This window comes from Eumetopias jubatus, unplaced genomic scaffold (genome assembly GCF_037043125.1).
Source record: "Eumetopias jubatus isolate StellerSeaLion01/CBP00866 unplaced genomic scaffold, mEumJub1_p1.0 scaffold_13, whole genome shotgun sequence".
In the NCBI taxonomy this organism is placed as follows: Eukaryota; Metazoa; Chordata; class Mammalia; order Carnivora; family Otariidae; genus Eumetopias; species Eumetopias jubatus.
Window position 1 is genome coordinate 48,408,712 of NW_028274819.1, and position 18,718 is coordinate 48,427,429.

Sequence of the window (18,718 nt, forward strand, 5' to 3'; positions counted from 1 at the left end):
GCCTGGCAAATAACCCTTCCAACATGGCAAGTATGCATGAAGTTCTTGCAGTCACTTAAGAAGCTGTTAAAAATGGTAAGACAATCTTCATAAACATTAACCACAAAACCAGAATGGTGGGTAAACAGAACCTACTACTAATACTAAATTACTTACTCTTTAACACAAGTGATTGATCGTAAGTCATCAGTACACAATGACCACATTGTGTAAAGACAATGTAATGGCATATTATCTGGGGTAAGGTTAATCATTTAATAAGGGACAGAACAGGAACCACCATTCACTTCTTTATTTCATAAAGAACCAGCAAGTAAACAGCAGTTTCAACAGTCCATTACTGCTATACTTGGCAACCAGGAAGCCTGCTGTTCCCTCTCTTCTATTGCTTTCCACCTCCCACAAAGCCAGAAAGAGGGTAAATATGGGGTTTTTTTTCCCCTCAAGGAAGGACTTATGCTAATTTAGGAGTACTTCTCAAAGTTAGTGGCTGACGCATGCACGCATATGGCTTTGGTCATGGTGGTGTAATCTCCACGGCGGCCATTACTTCACGTCTGTCTGTCCTGTGTCACAGCCATTTAGATACTATTATCCCAATGGGCTACAGAACCTCGAGAATCACAGGAGAGGAAAGGAACGCAAACCCATCCCTATTCTTAGAAAAACAATCATAGTTTATTATATTTTTTAACAAAATGTGCATTATCATATTACGGACTATTTTCTAGAATACAAGAAATTCAGACAATCTGAAAGATCAACTTTGTAGGAAGAGACTGAAGAAGCTTAAAAAAAGAATTTTAAAACCTGAGCTTGTCATCATTAAAGCCTGTTTAGAAAAACAAAACAAAACAAAAACAAAACAAAGCCTGCTTTCTAACTTCAAGGACCCAGCAGTTGTGGGAATATCTGACTGTGCGCACTCAGGATGCTTCGCCAAAAAACACAGCAGCCAGGTGGGAAGGAGCTGTTACTTCTATCACATGACAGATGTCTGAAAAGACAAATTAGAACTGCAGCAGGCAGTGAATGATGTACTCTCTCCCTTATTTTCCAACCAACTTTTCTCACGTAAAAGATTTTTCAACATTTCAATATAAGAACGGGAAAACAGGATTTCTTTTCATTTTCAAATCTACTTCCATTTAGGAGGTCCTCAGTGCAACAGTAGGACAACCTAGGTTTTGTTTTGTTTTTTTAGAAAATCTTCACCTACTTTACTGACTTACCTATGTTATTTAACTGAAATCACAGAATGTAATCCTCTAACATTTTTTCCCAAGAGTTTATTCTTATCAAAATGAATGTTTTTGTCTCCTACAGCACTACTGAATAGCACATGAATCAGCGAAGAGTTATTTGGGAGTGCCAAACCGCTCTAATGCTTAACGATCAACATCCTTAGTGCACCCAAATAGCCCAGCAGCTCCTCCCTTGCTCTCTGGCCCCATTTCACACCGTCCTCCCGGGCAGAAGTACCCCACTGGCCAGACTTCTTTTGGCCTCTCCAATTTACTTTGCTCTCTCCAACCTCAGGGCTTTCTGTATGTGCCCTTCCCTCTACTTGAATGTCCTCTTGACTTTGCTCCTTATTTCCCCTTCCTGCCTAATCCCTGCCTCTCCACCGAATTAACCCCTATCCACCCTCTACCATCTCTCGTAGTAGCTGTTACTTTAACTTATTTAAGAACTGTGTCTCGCTAACCTGTAATGAACTTTACAAAACCAGAATGCTCACACGACTTGTGCAAGAGATTGACTGCAATTCTTTGCCTTTGCATTCTATTAGACCGAGAGATCACTTTATTAAGCAGCACAAGAATTCACGTCACTCAAACTCAGCTCAAAGCAAGGCAGAGACTGCGGGTCCCTCCTCTGCTTCCCAGCGTGTCAGATCCCTCTGCTCCTACCACTCGGACCACTGGCACTTGAAATAAGCTTGATCTCAAAGTTGGCAGGTTCCAGGGCTTCTTTAGTGACATTTACAGCTTTCCTTGCCGAACAGAAGCCACAATGAAGAGGGAAAACCCTCCAGCATATAGGTAAGTGCAACCAGGTCTGACAGAAGAAAAACTGCAATTCGAGCTGCGTGTCCTAAATCCACTTTACTGCCATCCTTCTGTTTAACAAGTGGAGAACTAAACAGGGAAAAAACAAAACAAAACAAAAACAACAAAAACACCTCCCAGACTAGACTAACTTCCCTTCTTAGACATCCCAGAACACCAAGTCCCTTTCTTTGATAGCACTTATTACAGTTGTAAATTCTCTATCTGTGTGATTATGTAAATGAAACTTTGTTATCTGAGAAAATGCTATGAATCACAAATTATGACAGCTGTTGATTCCCCAGCACGGAGAGAGGTTTACTGGAAAGAACACTCACCCGGGGGAGGCTCAAAGAAGGCTTCCTGCTCCTCCTCGATGGGCTCAGTGTCATTGTGGGCCGTCCGTTTGTGCATGGCCAGTGTGGAGATCTGCTTGTAGGTCTTCCCACAGTGGTTACAGTTATATGGTTTGGAATGAGTGTGAACAACATGATGTTTGTACAAACTGGAATATTCTGTAAACCTTTTGTCACACCCGGGGACTGTACAAACATATGGCTTTTCACCTAAGTAAAGAACACACACACACACACACAAATCAGCTTTTACATATGAAGGCATCATCATTCCATTCCTCTCATGGGGGAAAAAAGCCTCTAGTAGCAAAAATAGATAGTTGTCAGATCTCTTTCTATACCGCCATGAGGCAGAACACAAGAAAAGATTCCCCTAACTATGGTTTTGTCTTGGCTCAAAAGGTAGTCTGCATTCTGAGTCTTACCTTGTACCTGAATACCACTTTTCCCGTAATTTCAAGGGATGAGAAAAGGATGGAGATGTTTCCCAGTTTAACTCTAAGCTTTGATAAAACTCATTTATTGTTAACTACAACTAGATAAGCTAGATATTAATAACAGTATACTAAAAATAATAAATGCAATTATTACTATAACAAATACAGCTTTCCCTAAGGGTTTTATAAGGACAATAAAAAAGGATTGTCTAAAAAGTCTACTAGACATGGTCTGGACAGTTACAAATCTAAAAGGACATACCCATATAATTTCTAAAAGTGCATATGCATGTGTGCATACACGTGCATGTCTTACTTTATTCTCATTTTGCACCCTTCCTTGAGTAATCACATTTTCTTGCATGGTTCTAAACACTGTAAAACCACCCATAAATAGTAAAATCTCACCCTAATGTAATCTATAACGTAAGTCTTGAGCATACAGTAATTGGAAATTGCTTCCTTCCTCTGCCCAGTCTACGTTCTGAAAGCAGGACAGGTTAATGTTCTTATTTTGGTAAATGATTGTGGGACAGACCTGGTGAGGGCAAGACCAGGCAGGGAAATGGCAGGCAATTCCAACAGAAAACCTGCCCCATTGATATTTAGGCTGAAGCAGAAACAGCCACTAGGTGGCACCAAACCACAGTCAAGACGGAAGTGGATTTGAATTGCGCTTTGGAGCTCCCTACTGGCTATCTGCACAGCCTCAACTGGGTCCTTTAATCAAACTTGCAAGAATGGATTGCATTTTACATGGCTGAATATTTGCACTCCACTTATAGCATAATGTCGGCATTTACTATATCATCTACTTGATGATTATTAGCCAATCTTTTCTTCCAGTCCAGACTTACCTCTTGGGTCAGACCAAAAATTATAACTATGTACTACATCTCTCTACTTCAGTGATTCTCAATCATGTAAAAGACTGGGGTGGGTGGGTTATTTCTTTATATATATTCACACACACACACACACACACACACACACACACACACAGAGCTTTTTAAAAATAACCAATGCCTGGGCCTCATTCCATAAAATTATGTCAGAATTGTGCAGACAGAATATGGGGAATAAGCCTTTTTTTTTAAAGATTTTATTTATTTATTCATGAGAGAGAGAGAGAGAGAGAGAAAGAGGCAGAGGGAGAAGCAGGCTCCCCACTGAGCAGGGAGCCCGATGCGGGACTCGATCCCAGGACCCTGGGATCATGACCTGAGCCGAAGGCAGACGCTTAACCATCTGAGTCTGAGCCACCCAGGCGCCCCTGGAATAAGCCTATTTTTAAAAAGTGAGTCCAATGTGCAGTCACATTTAAGAGAACTGCTTTATTTAAATGTTCCAAAGATCAGTATGGCTAAATTTAATGTAGGCATCCCTCTTACTGGAATCTAATTTGCCCATTAAAAATGTGGAACAGTAAACTTTCAGGTAAGGAATCTATATTTCCACTTGCTTTAAATGGGAAAAATAATGTTTTCCCAGCCCATCTAAAAATCCCAGCCAATGGGTGCCTGGGTGGCTCAGTTGGTTAAGCATCTGCCTTCGGCTCAGGTCATGATCCCAGGGTCCCTGCTCAGTGGGCAGGGAGTCTGCTTCTCCCTCTCCCTAGGCCTGTCTCCCCCCGCTTGTGCACTCTCTCTCTCTCTGAAATAAATAAATAAATCTTTTAAAAATAAAAAAATTAAAAACCCAGCCAATTTCCCCAAATATCACACAAAGGCTCTTAAGCACCTGTGTTATAATCCACCAAGAATGTCTACATAATATGAAGCACTTCAAACACCAATTATCTAATTATTTAACATTCAGTAGTGGGTATAGTTGGTATACAGTGGTGTGTAATACACAATGATACAGTATAGTATCAGACGGGAATTCTGTTTTCCTTCTACACCACAAACATACTACAATCTAAAAATCAAATATCTTAAAGATATAAAAGAAGTACAAATTATAGTAGGAAAATATAATTTTTCTTCTAATCTATGGTTTTCTTTTCCAGGCCTCTTAGGTTTTCACAGGCATTTCCATTTTCTTAGAGAACACTTTAATAGTAAGGAACATGATGGCAATAATGCATATTACACAATGTAAGCATAAGATACGACTGTATCAGAAATGACTTCAGTGTGTCCTATGTTCTCTCACTTAGACTAACATGCAACTTAAAATTTTTTTCTTTTATAGAAAAATGCATCACATGGGGCGCCTGGGTGGCTCAGTCGGTTAAGCATCTGCCTTTGGCTCAAGTCATGATCCTGGGGTCCTGGGATCGAGCCCTGCATCCAGCTCCCTGCTCGGCGGGAGGCCTGCTTCTCCCTTTCCCACTCCCCCTGCTTGTGTTCCCTCTCTCACTGTGTCTCTGTCAAATAAATAAATAACATCTTTAAAAAAGAAAAGAAAAGAAAAATGCATCACAAGTAGATTCATTATAGTGGGTTTTCAGTTTGGATCATAAATTTTGAGTAAAAATTTTGCAAATCATTACAGCAAATATACAGATGGTAAGAGTTCAAGTGGGGAAGGACACCCAGAGACCTAAAGATTCCAAACTGACGGCGTTATCTTCCCTTTCCAACCTGCTCTCCTCCATTTAACGATTATCATCTAACGCATCACACAAACTAGACTGATAGGTTTTTCTTTACACCTCGTGACTTAGTCACAGTCACCAAGTCCTGTGCCAATACCTCTTCAATGTCTTTTCATTTGTATCCTTCTCTATCTCACTCACTTTGAATTTTCTAACAGCCCTCAGTTTCCTCACCATTAGTCTCATTTCCCTTTAACATCTTTCTATAATATGGACTGATTTTTTTCTTAAAAAAAAAAAAAAGCAGGGCGCCTGCGTGGCTCAGTTGGTTAAGCGACTGCCTTCAGCTCAGGTCATGATCCTGGAGTCCGGGGATCGAGTCCCACGTCGGGCTCCCTGCTCGGCAGGGAGTCTGCTTCTCCCTCTGACCCTCTTTCCTCTCGTGCTCTCTATCTCTCATTCTCTCTCTCTCAAATAAATAAAATCTTTAAAAAAAAAAAAAAGCAAACGTTTGGGTGTCTGGGTGGCTCAGTCGGTTAAGTGTCTGCCTTCGGCTCAGGTCATAATCCCGAGGTCCTGGGATTGAAACCTGCATGGGGCTCCCTGCTCAGCAGGGAGCCTGCTTTTCCCTCCTACTCCCCACCCCAGCTTGTGCTCTCCCTCTTACTCTCTCAAATAAATAAAATCTTAAAAAAAAAAAAAAAGCAAACGTTCTTTAAATCCTCTTAAGGTTTCCTCTCTGCCCATAGTGATATTCAGATTCGTTAATGTACTCTCCTCAAAGGGAAGGGATTGTTGTGGATCCCTGAAAAGATTTCCAGAGATACTCAGGGATCCGAGGAATGTAGCCAGAGAAACACTGCAGCTAAAGTTCCATTCTGTAAAAATGTCTTTTAATTTTAAATTATTGCAAAGTTACTCTTAATACCAGTAATCAAGACAATGTATTAAACAGCTTCTTAAAAAACGAATGCACATTCTACCTTTGCCTCCCATTTGTCTTTCCCCTCCCAACCACTAAAAATACATTCACAAAGTGCAGCATCAAAATTAAAAACCTTTGTACTGCAAATGGTACCATCAAGAAAGTGAAAAGACAACCCACAAAGTAGGAGAAAATATCTGTAAATCATATATCTGATAAGGGACTTGTACCCAGAATATAATAAAGTATTTTTACAACTCAACAATAAAAAGAACTAAATCTGAAAAATGGGCAAAGGATCTGAGTAGACATTTCCCCAAGGAAGACCTACATATAGTCAATAAGCACAGAAAAAGATGCTCAACATCTTTAGGATGCAGGAAAATGCAAATCAAAAGCACAATGAGATAGATACCATTTCACACCTGCTAGGATGGCTATCATCAAAAAGATAATAATTGTTAGCTGCGTTGTGGAGAACTGGAACCCTCATACATTTGCTGGAGAGACTGTAAAATGGTGCGGCCACTGTGAAAAAAAGTTTGGCAGTTCCTCAGATTGTTAAACACAGAGTTACCATATGAACCAGCAATTCCACTCCTAAGTATACACCCAAGAGAAATGAAAACATAATTCCACACAAAAACTTCTACATGAATGCTCAGAGCAGCATGATTCATAACAGCCAAAGTGAAAGCCACTGGTGAATGGATAAATAAGATGTGGTACATGCATATAATGGAATACTATTCAGTAATTAAAAGGAAAGAACTCGAGCCTCAAAACACTACGCGAAGTGAAAGAAGCCAGATGAAAAACACCCTGTGTTACATGATTCCATGTGTATGAAATGTACGGAATGGGCAAATCCATAAGGACAGAATGATGATTGTGTAGGGGTGGGGGTGGGAGGAGACTGCTAATAAGTATGGAGTTTCTTTTAGGTGGAATGAAAATGCTTTAAAACTGGATCATGCTCATGGTTGTACAACTGTGTGAATATATTAAATAACAGTGAATCATATACTTTAATGAATTTATTCATTTTTACTGAAGTATAGTTGGCACACAATGAATCATATATTTTAAATGGATGAATTATACAGTATGTGAATTATATCTCAGTAAAGCTGTTTTTTTAAAAAAAGAATATAGCCACAGACCGCCCCTCCCCATCTGCCCCACAAACAGCACAAAGCCCAGTTTAAGAAACACCCTTACCATGATAGCGCAGACACAAGGCCCTGCCTACCCCTCCAACCTCACTTCATACTAGTCTTCCACATGTGCCCTATGCCTGCCATATTCTCCAAATAAATCGTGCTTTTCACACCTTTGTGCCTTTAACCGTGACATTTCCCCAGTCAGGAATAACCTGCCCCCTGCCTTCTAGCTAGCAAACTTTAGGACTCAGTCTAAAAGTCAACTTCCTCTAGAAAGCCTTCCCTGAATGCTTCTCCCTTTCCACAGAGATGGTTGCTCCCCTCTCTATTCCCCCAGCATCTCGTTCAAGGAATGGGAGACACTCTGCACTCTATAGCAATTAGAGGTCTGTCAACTCTCCCAGTTCAACTGCCCTTGACCATGTCTTTTATCTGTCTCTGTATGTCTGATGCCTGGCAGGGGAACACACAACAGACGTTCAGTAACTGCTGAATAAATGAATGTATAAATGCTAATGTGAAGGTTTTTTTAAGTTGCTTAATCCCCCTCCACCATGCCAAGTGGTAGAAGGCGGGAGGGAATGACTGGAAAAAGGTTTATGGAAGAAAAACAGAAGACAAAGAAATCAGAGACTGTTACCTGTGTGTATCCTCACGTGATTTTTATAATTGGTTGCACTGGCAAATGCCCTCCCACATCCTGGTTCTGTGCAGTAATACGGTCTTTCTCCTGTATGTGTCCTAATATGCACTTTTCTGATATTTGATGTTGTAAAAGACCGACCGCAGCCTTCAAAGGGACATTTAAAAGGCCTTTCTCCTGAAAATACAAAAAGGAATAAATTAAATGGTGCAAAAATACATAGAAAATGGAAAAAAATCTTTTTAAAGATTTTATTTATTTGAGAGAGAGAGAGCATGAGCAGGGGGAGGGGTAGAGGGAGAGGGAGAAGAAGGCTCTCCACTGAGCAGGGAGCCCAATGTGAGACTAGATCCCAGGACGCTGGGATCATGACCTGAGCCGAAAGTAGACGCTTAACCGACTGAGCCACCCAGGCACCCCGAAAACTGAAATGTCTTATCCTTCAATTCTGTCTAGGATCATGCTCAAGACTCTAGCCTTCCCGTATGGAGCTTCCCTTTCAGGGTTTTGGCTTTCTGTGGTTTTTTGCCCTGTAAATAGCATCTTCTACTCCAAATTTAAATTTCTATAGGAAATCTGAATATTGTTCAAAACTTATCACTGATTGCATGACTTTCCAAGATGGAGTTATCCAGATGGGCATATTAAAAAATGAGCTAAGAGGGATGCCTGGGTGGCTCAGTTGTTAAGCCTCTGCCTTCTGCTCAGGTCTGGATCCCAGGATCCTGGGATTGAGCCCTGTTTTGGGCTCCCTGCTCAGCCGGGAAGCCTGCTTCTCCCCTTCCCACTCCCCTTGCTTATGTTCCCTCTCCCGCTGTGTCTCTCTCTGTCAAATAAATAAATAAAATCTTAAAAAAAAAAAATGAGCTAAGAAAAGCAGAGAAAAAATATCATAAAGAAATACAAAAGAAAAATGAGTCAAGAATAAGAATTATAGGGATGCCTGGGTGGCTCAGTTGGTTAAGCATATGCCTTCAGCTCGGGTCATGATCCCAGCGTCCTGGGATGGAGTCCCACATGGGCTCCTTGCTCAGTGGGGAGCCTGCCTCTCCCTCTGCCTGCCACTCCCCCTGCTTGTGCATGAGCACTCGCTCTCTCTCTCGTTCTTTCTCTGACAAATAAATAAAATCTTTAAAAAATTTTTAAAAAAGAGTAAGAATTATATTTGAATAAAAAATAAAAATAAAATTAAAAATTGATAAATGGCTGGGGCGCCTGGGTAGCTCAGTTGGTTAAGTGTCTGTCTTCAGCTCAGGTCATGATCCCAGGGCCCTGGGATCGAGCCCCACGTCAGGCTCCCTGCTCGGTGGGGAGTCTGCTTCTTTCTTTCTCCCTCTGCCCCTCCCCCTCTCTTGTGTGCTCTCTCTCTCAAATAAATAAAATCTTTAAAACAAAACAAAAATTGATAAGTGGGAAAAAATTAATTATATCTGAACAACCCTAGAATCCCCCAAAAGCTTATCTCCTAACTTTATTTATTCTATAATACCTTGAAAAAAATTTTTTTAAATCTGGTGTCTAGCATGTAATACACATCACATATACTTGCTGAATATATTACTATGCTCATAGTCTAAACTTGTGAAAAAGTCTATTCTGCCAATTATATTCCTTTTCTTCATACTTGCTTTATACAACCTCAGAACCCAAAGGGCCTTTAAACTGTAAGGCAGGAAGTAGTCTTCGGTTTTGATTCCCGTGTGTCCTTCTTTAGAGTGAGCTCAAATTAGGCAAACAACTTCTGTGGTTAAAAAAACAAAAATCTCGGGGCGCCTGGGTGGCTCAGTCGTTAGGTGTCTGCCTTCGGTTCAGGTCATGATCCCAGGGTCCTGGGATCGAGTCCCACATTGGGCTCCCTGCTCAGCGGGAAGCCTGCTTCTCCCTCTGCCACTCCCCCTACTTGTGTTCCCTCTCTCGCTGTGTCTCTCTCTGTCAAATAAATAAAATCTTTAAAAAAAATAATAAAATAAAATAAAAATAAATAAAAAATCTCTATATGTGTAGATAAATAAATAGATATTTACATACATATATATATAGAAAAGTTTGTGATTTTTCTTTTGGCCAAGTGAAATTATGATTTACCTGCTGGTAAAAACCATTCCAAAAGATTTCTGCCCTCACGTATGAAATCATTTAAAAAGGAGCAGGAACCTCTGATCCTTTCTTTAGAGAAAGGTGTTTTTTGTTTTGTTTTTTTTCCAATATGTTAACCTAAGGAAAATAGTTTGTCTCGGGTAAGTCCCTTCTCTCTGGATCTAGATGACCTTCACATTTTCCCAGCTCTGACATGCTGTGATAAGGAATCCAGAGTTCCAACCATTCCCATGGTGCGACATATACTATGCCTCTGACTCTGTAGCACCTTACTTTATTTTTCACTAAAACAACCTGTGTTTGTAATAGACATCCCTGAAGCCCCCTTACACAATCCAACATTTTACCTATGAAAATACTCACCATTTAAAAATTGATGCATGAATATGTGGTTTGCTAAATGAGTACTAACAAAGGAATCACAATTCTAATGTTTTGCCCAAACATTAATGGAACTAGATTATGTTTTTATGTAACTTTTATATAACAGGTTGGTAGTATATCGCAAATACAAATAGAATTTGCAGGAATTTGGAAACACTTTCGTCTGATAACAATGGATAAAAATAAGTACATGAATAAAATAGAAGCAGAGATCTACAGCTTTGTTCCTGAACACTGTAAAGCAAAACCTATCTGGGATCATATTTGAATTAAAAGCTAAACTTTAATGACTAGACAAGTCCTCGATGGAAATTTGCTAAATTATTTTAGAATACTTAGAAGTATCTGCGGACAAAGTTACCACACTATGTTTAAAACATCTGCGGTAAAATTTCACACTAAATTATTAAACTATAAATAAGCTTAGTCAATAGCTATAATAGCATCTCTTATCAACAGTTTCTGAAATTCCTCCAGCTCTCATCCAAAGCAAATAATTACTTTTATAATTGGTATTCCAATTCTACAAATAATTGAGTACAAGAAAGGGAGGGGAGGGGATATAAAAACAAAGTACCCTTTAGGAAAAGGAGAGGAGGAAATTTAAAGGGGGCGAGAGATGATCACAAGGAAGTAACAAGCCTCCCTTTCTGTGGGGCTGTTAGGGTTCATTTTCTTTAGCAGCAGCTAAACACAGGAGAAGCAATGCTGAACTGAGAAGGAACTGGGTGCCTTAGGTTCTGGTCTCAGCTGGGCTACTAAGTAGATGTGCAATCCTAGGTAAATAAGCCTGTTGCTCAAATAATACCTGTAAACTGAGAGGGTTGGTGATCTACGACCACTGTTCATCTTTTTTGGGACATGGACCCCTTTGAGAATCTAACAAAATTATGGGCCTTCATCCTGGAAAGAAGTAAATGGCAAAGTGCATGGAATTTCAGGAGTTTAAGAGAATCCCTTGAAGCTAACTCTGAAACTTCCAGAGACTCCTTCCCTAAGTCCCTTCCCCACAAATTAAGAATTCCTGGCCTCAGGGCACCTGGGTGACTCAGTCAGTTAAGCTTCTGACCGGTTCGGGTCATGATCTTGGGGTCCTAGGATCAAGCCCCACGTTGGGCTCTGTGCTCATCAGGGAGTCTGCTTAGTCTGCTCGTCCCTCGCAATCTCCCCTGCCCCTCCCCCCCAGCTCATGGGCATGCGTGCTCTCTCTCTCAAATAAATGAATAAAATTAAAAAAAAAAATTCCTGGCCTTAAATCAATCAATCAATCAGATCCTGGCCTACATATGGTATTTGTTCATTCCAGTACCTGTATGAGTTCTGATATGTTTCTGTAGATCTCCTGAAGTTTTGAAAGATTTAGTACAATTATCTTCTGAACACCGATATGGCTTTTCTCCTGTATGAGTTCTGACATGACTTTTTAATCCATAACCTTTAAGAAAAGTTTAAAAGGAATTTAATTATATGAGACCCCTCTAGGCATGCCCATTGAGATTAAACAATTGAAAAATATAGTAAACAGCAAGGATATAATATTAGGCAAACACAACAGAGCAGCTATTAACAATGGACAAGAGTATGACAGCTAAGGGCTGTCATGCTGGAAATTCCAGTTTCACCTCTGTCTAGAAGAGGCTGTGTTTCTTTTTTTAAAGTGCCCCAATCTTATTAGATGTTCACAACTCATACCCCAAAAGCTTCAGGTGGAATCGAGACATTAAACAAGGAACAGGGAACAGTGCTGGCCCTGCCGGATGTGTCCCCAGGCAGGCCCCAACCCCTGCTAAGTCCCAGTTGCCCATGGTTCCCTCAGGTCTGTCCTAACGTTAAATTTTGTGTCTGCTTCTAATGCTCAGCTTTTACTTTTCTGCTGCTAAAAGTAAGTTTCTTTCGCACAGTGTGGAGTGAAACACCCAACACAGTAGGCAGAAATAGGCCTGAGGAGAAAAATGGAGAGAGAGAGAGAGAGAATAGAGCAAGCAGGACAAGAGAAAGGTAAGGGAGAGATTGAAACACTGGTCATCATGCATCCACTAATTCAGACAAAGGCAAGGCGTCAGTTCCTGCCCCTGGCCAGTCTCTGCTTGCCCCCTAAGTGGAACCATGAAACAAAGAAAATTCATGTTTTTACCTGTTGCAAATGCTTTCCCACAGCCTAGATGCTCACACTGATAAGGCCGGTCTCCTGTGTGTGATCTCTCATGGACCTGTCATTAAAACGCAGGCATGATTCTATTTCCTTTAGGCATCTCTCAGGTAGATGGTCTCAATAAAGACCTATTTTTCTTTTTTCCCCTCTGTTGAATTACAGTTGACCTTTGAACAATGCAGGGGTTAGGGGTGCTGACCACCGCCTCTCATATAGTCGAAAACCAGCATATAACTTCTTGAACCCCCAAAACGTACACTACTAATAGCCTACTGTTGAGCAGAAGCCTTACCAATACCATAAAGCTGATTATCACATTATTTCGTATGTTATATGCTTTACATACTGTATTCTTACAATATAGTAAGCCATAGAAAAGAAAATGTTATTAAGAAGATAAAATACATTTACAGTACTATACTGTATTTATTGAAAAAATTCTCATAGAAGCAGACCATGCAGCTCAAACTTGTGCTGTTCAAAGGTGAACTGTATTGTGTTGTTTGTATGGTTTTTCTGAAAAACAAAAGACAACTTTCCTCAAAAACTATGGCCCAACAATTCTCAAAATAGACCTAAATGCCGTATAAGAAGTACTTATTTTATTTATTTATTTATATTATTTTTTTAAAGATTTTATTTATTTGACAGAGACAGAGCGAGAGAAGGAATATAAGTAGGGGGAGTGGGAGAGGGAGAAGCAGGCTTCCTGCAGAGTACGGATCCCGATGCGGGGCTCAATCCCAGGACCCTGGGATCATGACCTGGAGCCGAAGGCAGACGCTTAACAACTGAGCCACCCAGGCATCCCAAGAAGTACTCATTTTAAATACAGAACAGGAGTACTGGAGGTGTGCATTTCTCTACAGTGGTCAAAGGTGTCCGTATGGAACACAGACATGGTGAGAGCTAGGAGCAGAGCGTAGGGAGAGGCTACACAACGTAAGGTTAAGAGTTTGGGGGCTGGTCAAATAAGTAAAATCTTTAAAAAAAATAAAAAAAAAAAAAAAAGAGTGTGGAGGCTGCTGCAAGAGGGGCCCTGCCCCAAGGCAAGGCTTTACCGTGGACTAGCGGGATGGCCATGGCATGTGCCTTCTCTGAGCCTCAAATCCTCTCTGTAAAGCCGAGACATAACCATATCTACCATAGAGAGCTGTCGTGGCAAATGAATAATCATGACAGTGACCAACATTTACTGAATCTCTATCAGGCCATTCTTTTCGGTACTGCTTATTTATTTCTCACAACCACTCTGTGAGGGAGGTGCTTGTAAAATAAGGAAAATGATGCCCTAAGATGCCAAGTAACATGTCAAGGTTACATACCAAAGGGTAATGGGGACCCCTATTCTAAATAGGCTAAATGCCTGCCTCCTGACACACTGTAAATTATTCACTAAGTGTTAGCTACTGAGTCGTGGTATGTTGTATATAGCTGCCATAAAAATATTTGGCCCATAGATTTGAAAGACAGGGCACATCAACAGAAACTTCTGCTAGATTTCAGTAAATCACTGTTAACAGAATGATTACATACACATCTCTCCTAAACTTACATAAATCTCACATCCGACAAAAATATATTCAAATACACAGAGTATCTACCATGTGCCAGGTAGTATGCCAGACATTAGGGAGACAGAGATGAAGAACGGTCCAAGCTCTCGAAGAGTTGACAGTTTCTAAAATCTGCATAGGGTTTTGCATGGCCTGTGTGTAAGTGTGAGCGTGTGTCTTCAACTTGGTAAGTGAGGGAAAATAACGGCATTTGAATGCTATAAATATATTGTGTTGGCATTTAATGTCCTAGGTATTGTCATAATTAGATACAGCATTTCCTTTAAATATACCTTAAGATGATGAGCTGTCGTATATAATTTTCCACATCCGTCATATTCACATCGAAATGCCTTCTCTCCACTCTGCTGGGATTTAGCAGTTACTCTTGTCGCATGTCCTTGTAAGACAATCTAGATGAAACAAAAAGTAAGATTTAAATTATTTATACAGAAATAAAGTAGATGAAATTACTGTTTTCAGAATAAAAAAGATAAAACTGTAATGTGGGTTTCCAGACTCAGATGATCATTTTACAAAGAGTCTATTGTGTTGAGCCAGTTAGGTTATTTCTGTTCCACAGCTGAAGTCAGCAGCTGTGGAGGAAGTCAAAAGATGAGATCCATGAGGGGGCACAGCTAGAGTTCACAGATCTGTTCCCATTCTAGAAAAATCAACCCAGGTGGCATCACCGTTGTGCACAGGTATTCCATGACATGCTCACGGGATATATATATATATGTATGTATACATACAGGACATCTGTCCTAAAACAATGTAAAGAGCATTTTCAATTTCAAAAGCATTTCAAAGCAATGAAAATGAGGGGTTTAGATCCCTGTGGTCACCTGTGGGGAGACAGTACAATGCATATGACAATGCATATGGTCCTAGTCTGTACTTATATTCAATAGATCATTTTTCTGGGACTCAACACCACAAGACTTCAAACAATTGTCCTGACTTTAGAAGCTTTTAAAGACGACCACCTATTCTAGAAATTAAGATACCATAAAAATGGAAGGAAGAATGACTTTCTACTCTGTGGGTCCTGGGGTGACAGAGTTGTAGGTTAGGGTGACTTGTTTCGAAGTGAAAATTGAAGGCTGGAAATGAGGAGTGAGGCGAGCAGTCCAGACAGAAGGAAGAGTATGACCAAAAGTATGGAAGTGTGCCTGGAAGAACTGGAAACTTAGTGTGAGAGGATTATGTCTATATGACAGAGTGAGTAACATGAAAAAGAAAGGGAAGCTGAAGACCACATTTGGGAAAAGCTTTAGAAGCCATTCTGAAGAGTTAACCTAGACAATGAAAGCTAAGGCAGGCCTTAACATTCTTTAAGTTTGTTTATTTGAGTAAACCCTACACCCAACATGGGGCTTGAACTCACAACTCTGAGATCAAGAGTCACGTGCTCTTCCAGATGCCCCAACATTTTTATAGTAAGGGATTGACCAAGATCAGCTCTATGTTTTAGAAAGACAACTCTGGTAATGGTGTGAAACAGCGAAAGACAAAAGAGGCAAGAAACCTAAAGTCTGTGTAACCATGAATATGCAGGGAAGAAGTGCTGAAAACTAGCCTAGGACAATGACCACAGAATAGAAAGCAATAGATGATTCTGCAGATATTTTAAGGGTGAAGGTGGACAGAGTCCAAGTTCCAAAGCTAAACGAATAGGCTAAAGCTGTAATAGGTATTTCAGGGCTGTATCGGTTATTTCAGTATAGGACATATGCAGTCTCTGTCAAAAGAAAAACCTGATACATTATCATAAGGGAAATGTTAGAGAAGCTAATACCAGTGAAATACTAATCATCTTCTAAAACCATCTACAGAAAATGACTTCATTACTATTTTGCTTAATGTACGTTCTGGGAATTAAGAGAGAACTTTAGCTCTGCCATAAATTCACTGTGTGATCTTGTGCAAGTCAGTAGGGCTTGTCTGTCTGTATAAAGAACATACTGTACTAAATCAGTTATTTTTTTTTCTTTTTTAAACTTTTTTCAAGGAGTTAAATTCCTTTGCCAGATGAAATCTTACATAGCATTCTACTGTGCAAAACAGATAAAAGCATTCCTGCCTCTGCTGGCCCAGGCAGGTGTGGGTGGCTCAGAGCTCTGCTAGTCCCTGAGGGACGGCAAAGAAACCCTACGACTTCCCCCCCACTGAAAAATCAGAGTTTGAAAACCACCGTACAAGAAGATAATGCTAAGTCCCCTCTAGCTTTAACATTCTAGGGTTCTGAGGAGGTGCAAATCCCACTGGTAAATAAAGCGCTGAGCCTAAGACTAAATTCCAAAGTGACTTCAATAATAAAGAGGTCCACTATCATTTACTGAGGAGGTGCATTTATGTGATGCATCGTGGTGGGTGCTTTCCTGTGCTGTCTTGTTGGTCCTCCATGACTATCCAGTGAATTAAATATTTCCTATGATTTACAAATAAGAAAAATCAGGCTCAAGGTAGTTAAGTAATGTCACCTGCCCAAGGTCAAAGGCTGGGAAGAAGGACTTGAAGCAGATTAGCTCTAGAGCTCATGCTAGTCACCCACCAGGCTTCAGGGTGCGGTAGAGTGGTAACTAACTGGCAGAGCTTCCGTAGCTGCAGAGTGAGAGCTGACAGGGTTGAGGAAAACCGGTGATTTTACTGCCTAGTTCAGTACTTGACATTCCATTTACTGTAAAGGTCTGATGCACACAGCATATAGAACTTTTGTTATCTGATGTGTGTAAACCTGTATATTAGGATGTAAATAATTTATACTCTTGGGAAAGGATAAAATGCAAGCTACCTAAAGAATTTTTAAAAGTATGTTCTCTTTCAAGAAAGGAATTAATGAAAGAAGTGTGGCAACAGAGGGACCTTGAGGGAACATGGGACACATCAGAATTGCCAGGAAGATTTAAAAAACAAACAAAGGGGCACCTGGCTGACTCAGTTGGTAGAGCATGTGACTCTTGATCTCAGGGTCGTGAGTTCGAACCCCACACTGGGTGTGGAGCCTACTTAAACAAACAAACAAACAAACAAAAATCCTCCACAGATATTCTAACAATTATTATCATTGGGTAGTGAGTGGTCCTTCACTTTTTATTTTTACCTCTCTATACCATTTGGATTTTTTTTAAGGGTACAATTAAATAAGTTCTTTTTTAATCTAATTTTTTTTACTTGAGTATAGTTGACACACAATGTTATATTAGTTTTGGGTGTACAGCATAGTGGTTCAACATCTCTGTGTGAGATGCCACCCTCACCATGGTGTAGCTATCGCCTGTCACCGTGCAACACTATTACAATACCACTGACCAGATTCCTGGGCTGTGCCTTTTATTCCCTCAATGTATTCATTCCCTAATTGGAAGCCTGTATCTCCCCCTCTCCTTCGCCATTTTGCCCATCCCCCCACACCCCTTCTCCTCTGGTAACCATTGTTTTGTTCTCTGCATTTATAGGTCTGATTCTGCTTTTTGTTTGTTTATTTATTTTTTAGATTCCACATATAAATGAAACCATATGGTATTTGTCTTTCTCTGACTTGTTTCACTTGGCATACCCTCTAAGTCCGTCCAAGTTGTCAGCAATGGCAAGATCTCACTTTTTTTATGGCTGCAAAATATTCCATTTTATATATACCATAATTTCTTTATCTCTTCCACAATCAACGGACACCTGGGCTGCTTCCATATCTTCACTATTGTATGTAATGCTGTAATAAAGATAGGAGTGCTTATATCTTTTTGAATTAGTATTTTCAGGGCCTCTACCCATTTTAATCCAATTATTTGTTTTTCTGGTGTTGAGTTGTGTAAGTTTTTTTTTAAATGTATATATTTTGGATATTAACCCCTTATTAGATATATCATTTGCAAATATCTTCTCCCATGCAGTAGTTGCTTTTTTGTTTTCTTGATGGTTTCCTTTGCTGTGCAAAAGCTTTTTATGTTAACCGTAGTCCCAATAGTTAATTTTTGTTTCTGTTTCCCTTGCCTTAGGAGACATGTCTACAAAAAATGTTGCTATAGCCAATATCAGAGAAATTACTGCCTTTGTTCTCCTCTAGGGGTTTTATGGTTTCAGGTCTCACATTTAGGTCTTTAATCCATTTTGAGTTTATTTTTGTGTATGGTGTAAGAAAGTGGTCCAGCCACAGCAGTCAGACAAGCAAAGAAATAAAAGACATCTATATTAGGAAGAAAGAAGTTAAACTGTTACTATTTGCAGATGACATGATACTATACATAGAAAACCCTAAAGATTCTACCAAAAAACTATCAGAATAAATGAATTCAGTAAACTAGGAAGACAGAAAATTAATACACAGAAATTGGTTGTATTTCTATACACTAATAATGAAATAGCAGAAAGAGAAATTAAGAAAACAGGTACATTACCATTGTACCAGG

The 18,718-nt window shown here is 39.9% G+C and overlaps 1 protein-coding gene across 7 annotated transcripts in view; it reads right to left on the reverse strand.

Moving 5' to 3' along the window:
* ZNF143 (zinc finger protein 143) overlaps nucleotides 1-18,718 on the reverse strand; it is a 65,464-nt gene that overhangs the window by 12,935 nt on the left and 33,811 nt on the right. For 6 of the 7 annotated variants that reach the window (XM_088018157.1, XM_028116813.2, XM_028116811.2 and 3 more), the window contains exons 8-12: nucleotides 14,600-14,719; nucleotides 12,733-12,808; nucleotides 11,908-12,033; nucleotides 8,115-8,294; nucleotides 2,390-2,617 (exon numbers count right to left, since the gene is read on the reverse strand). In XM_088018157.1, the coding sequence (XP_087874283.1) occupies nucleotides 2,390-2,617; nucleotides 8,115-8,294; nucleotides 11,908-12,033; nucleotides 12,733-12,808; nucleotides 14,600-14,719 (730 nt within the window). The remainder of the gene's footprint in view (nucleotides 1-2,389; nucleotides 2,618-8,114; nucleotides 8,295-11,907; nucleotides 12,034-12,732; nucleotides 12,809-14,599; nucleotides 14,720-18,718) is intronic. The other variant, XM_028116814.2, reaches the window with a different exon arrangement.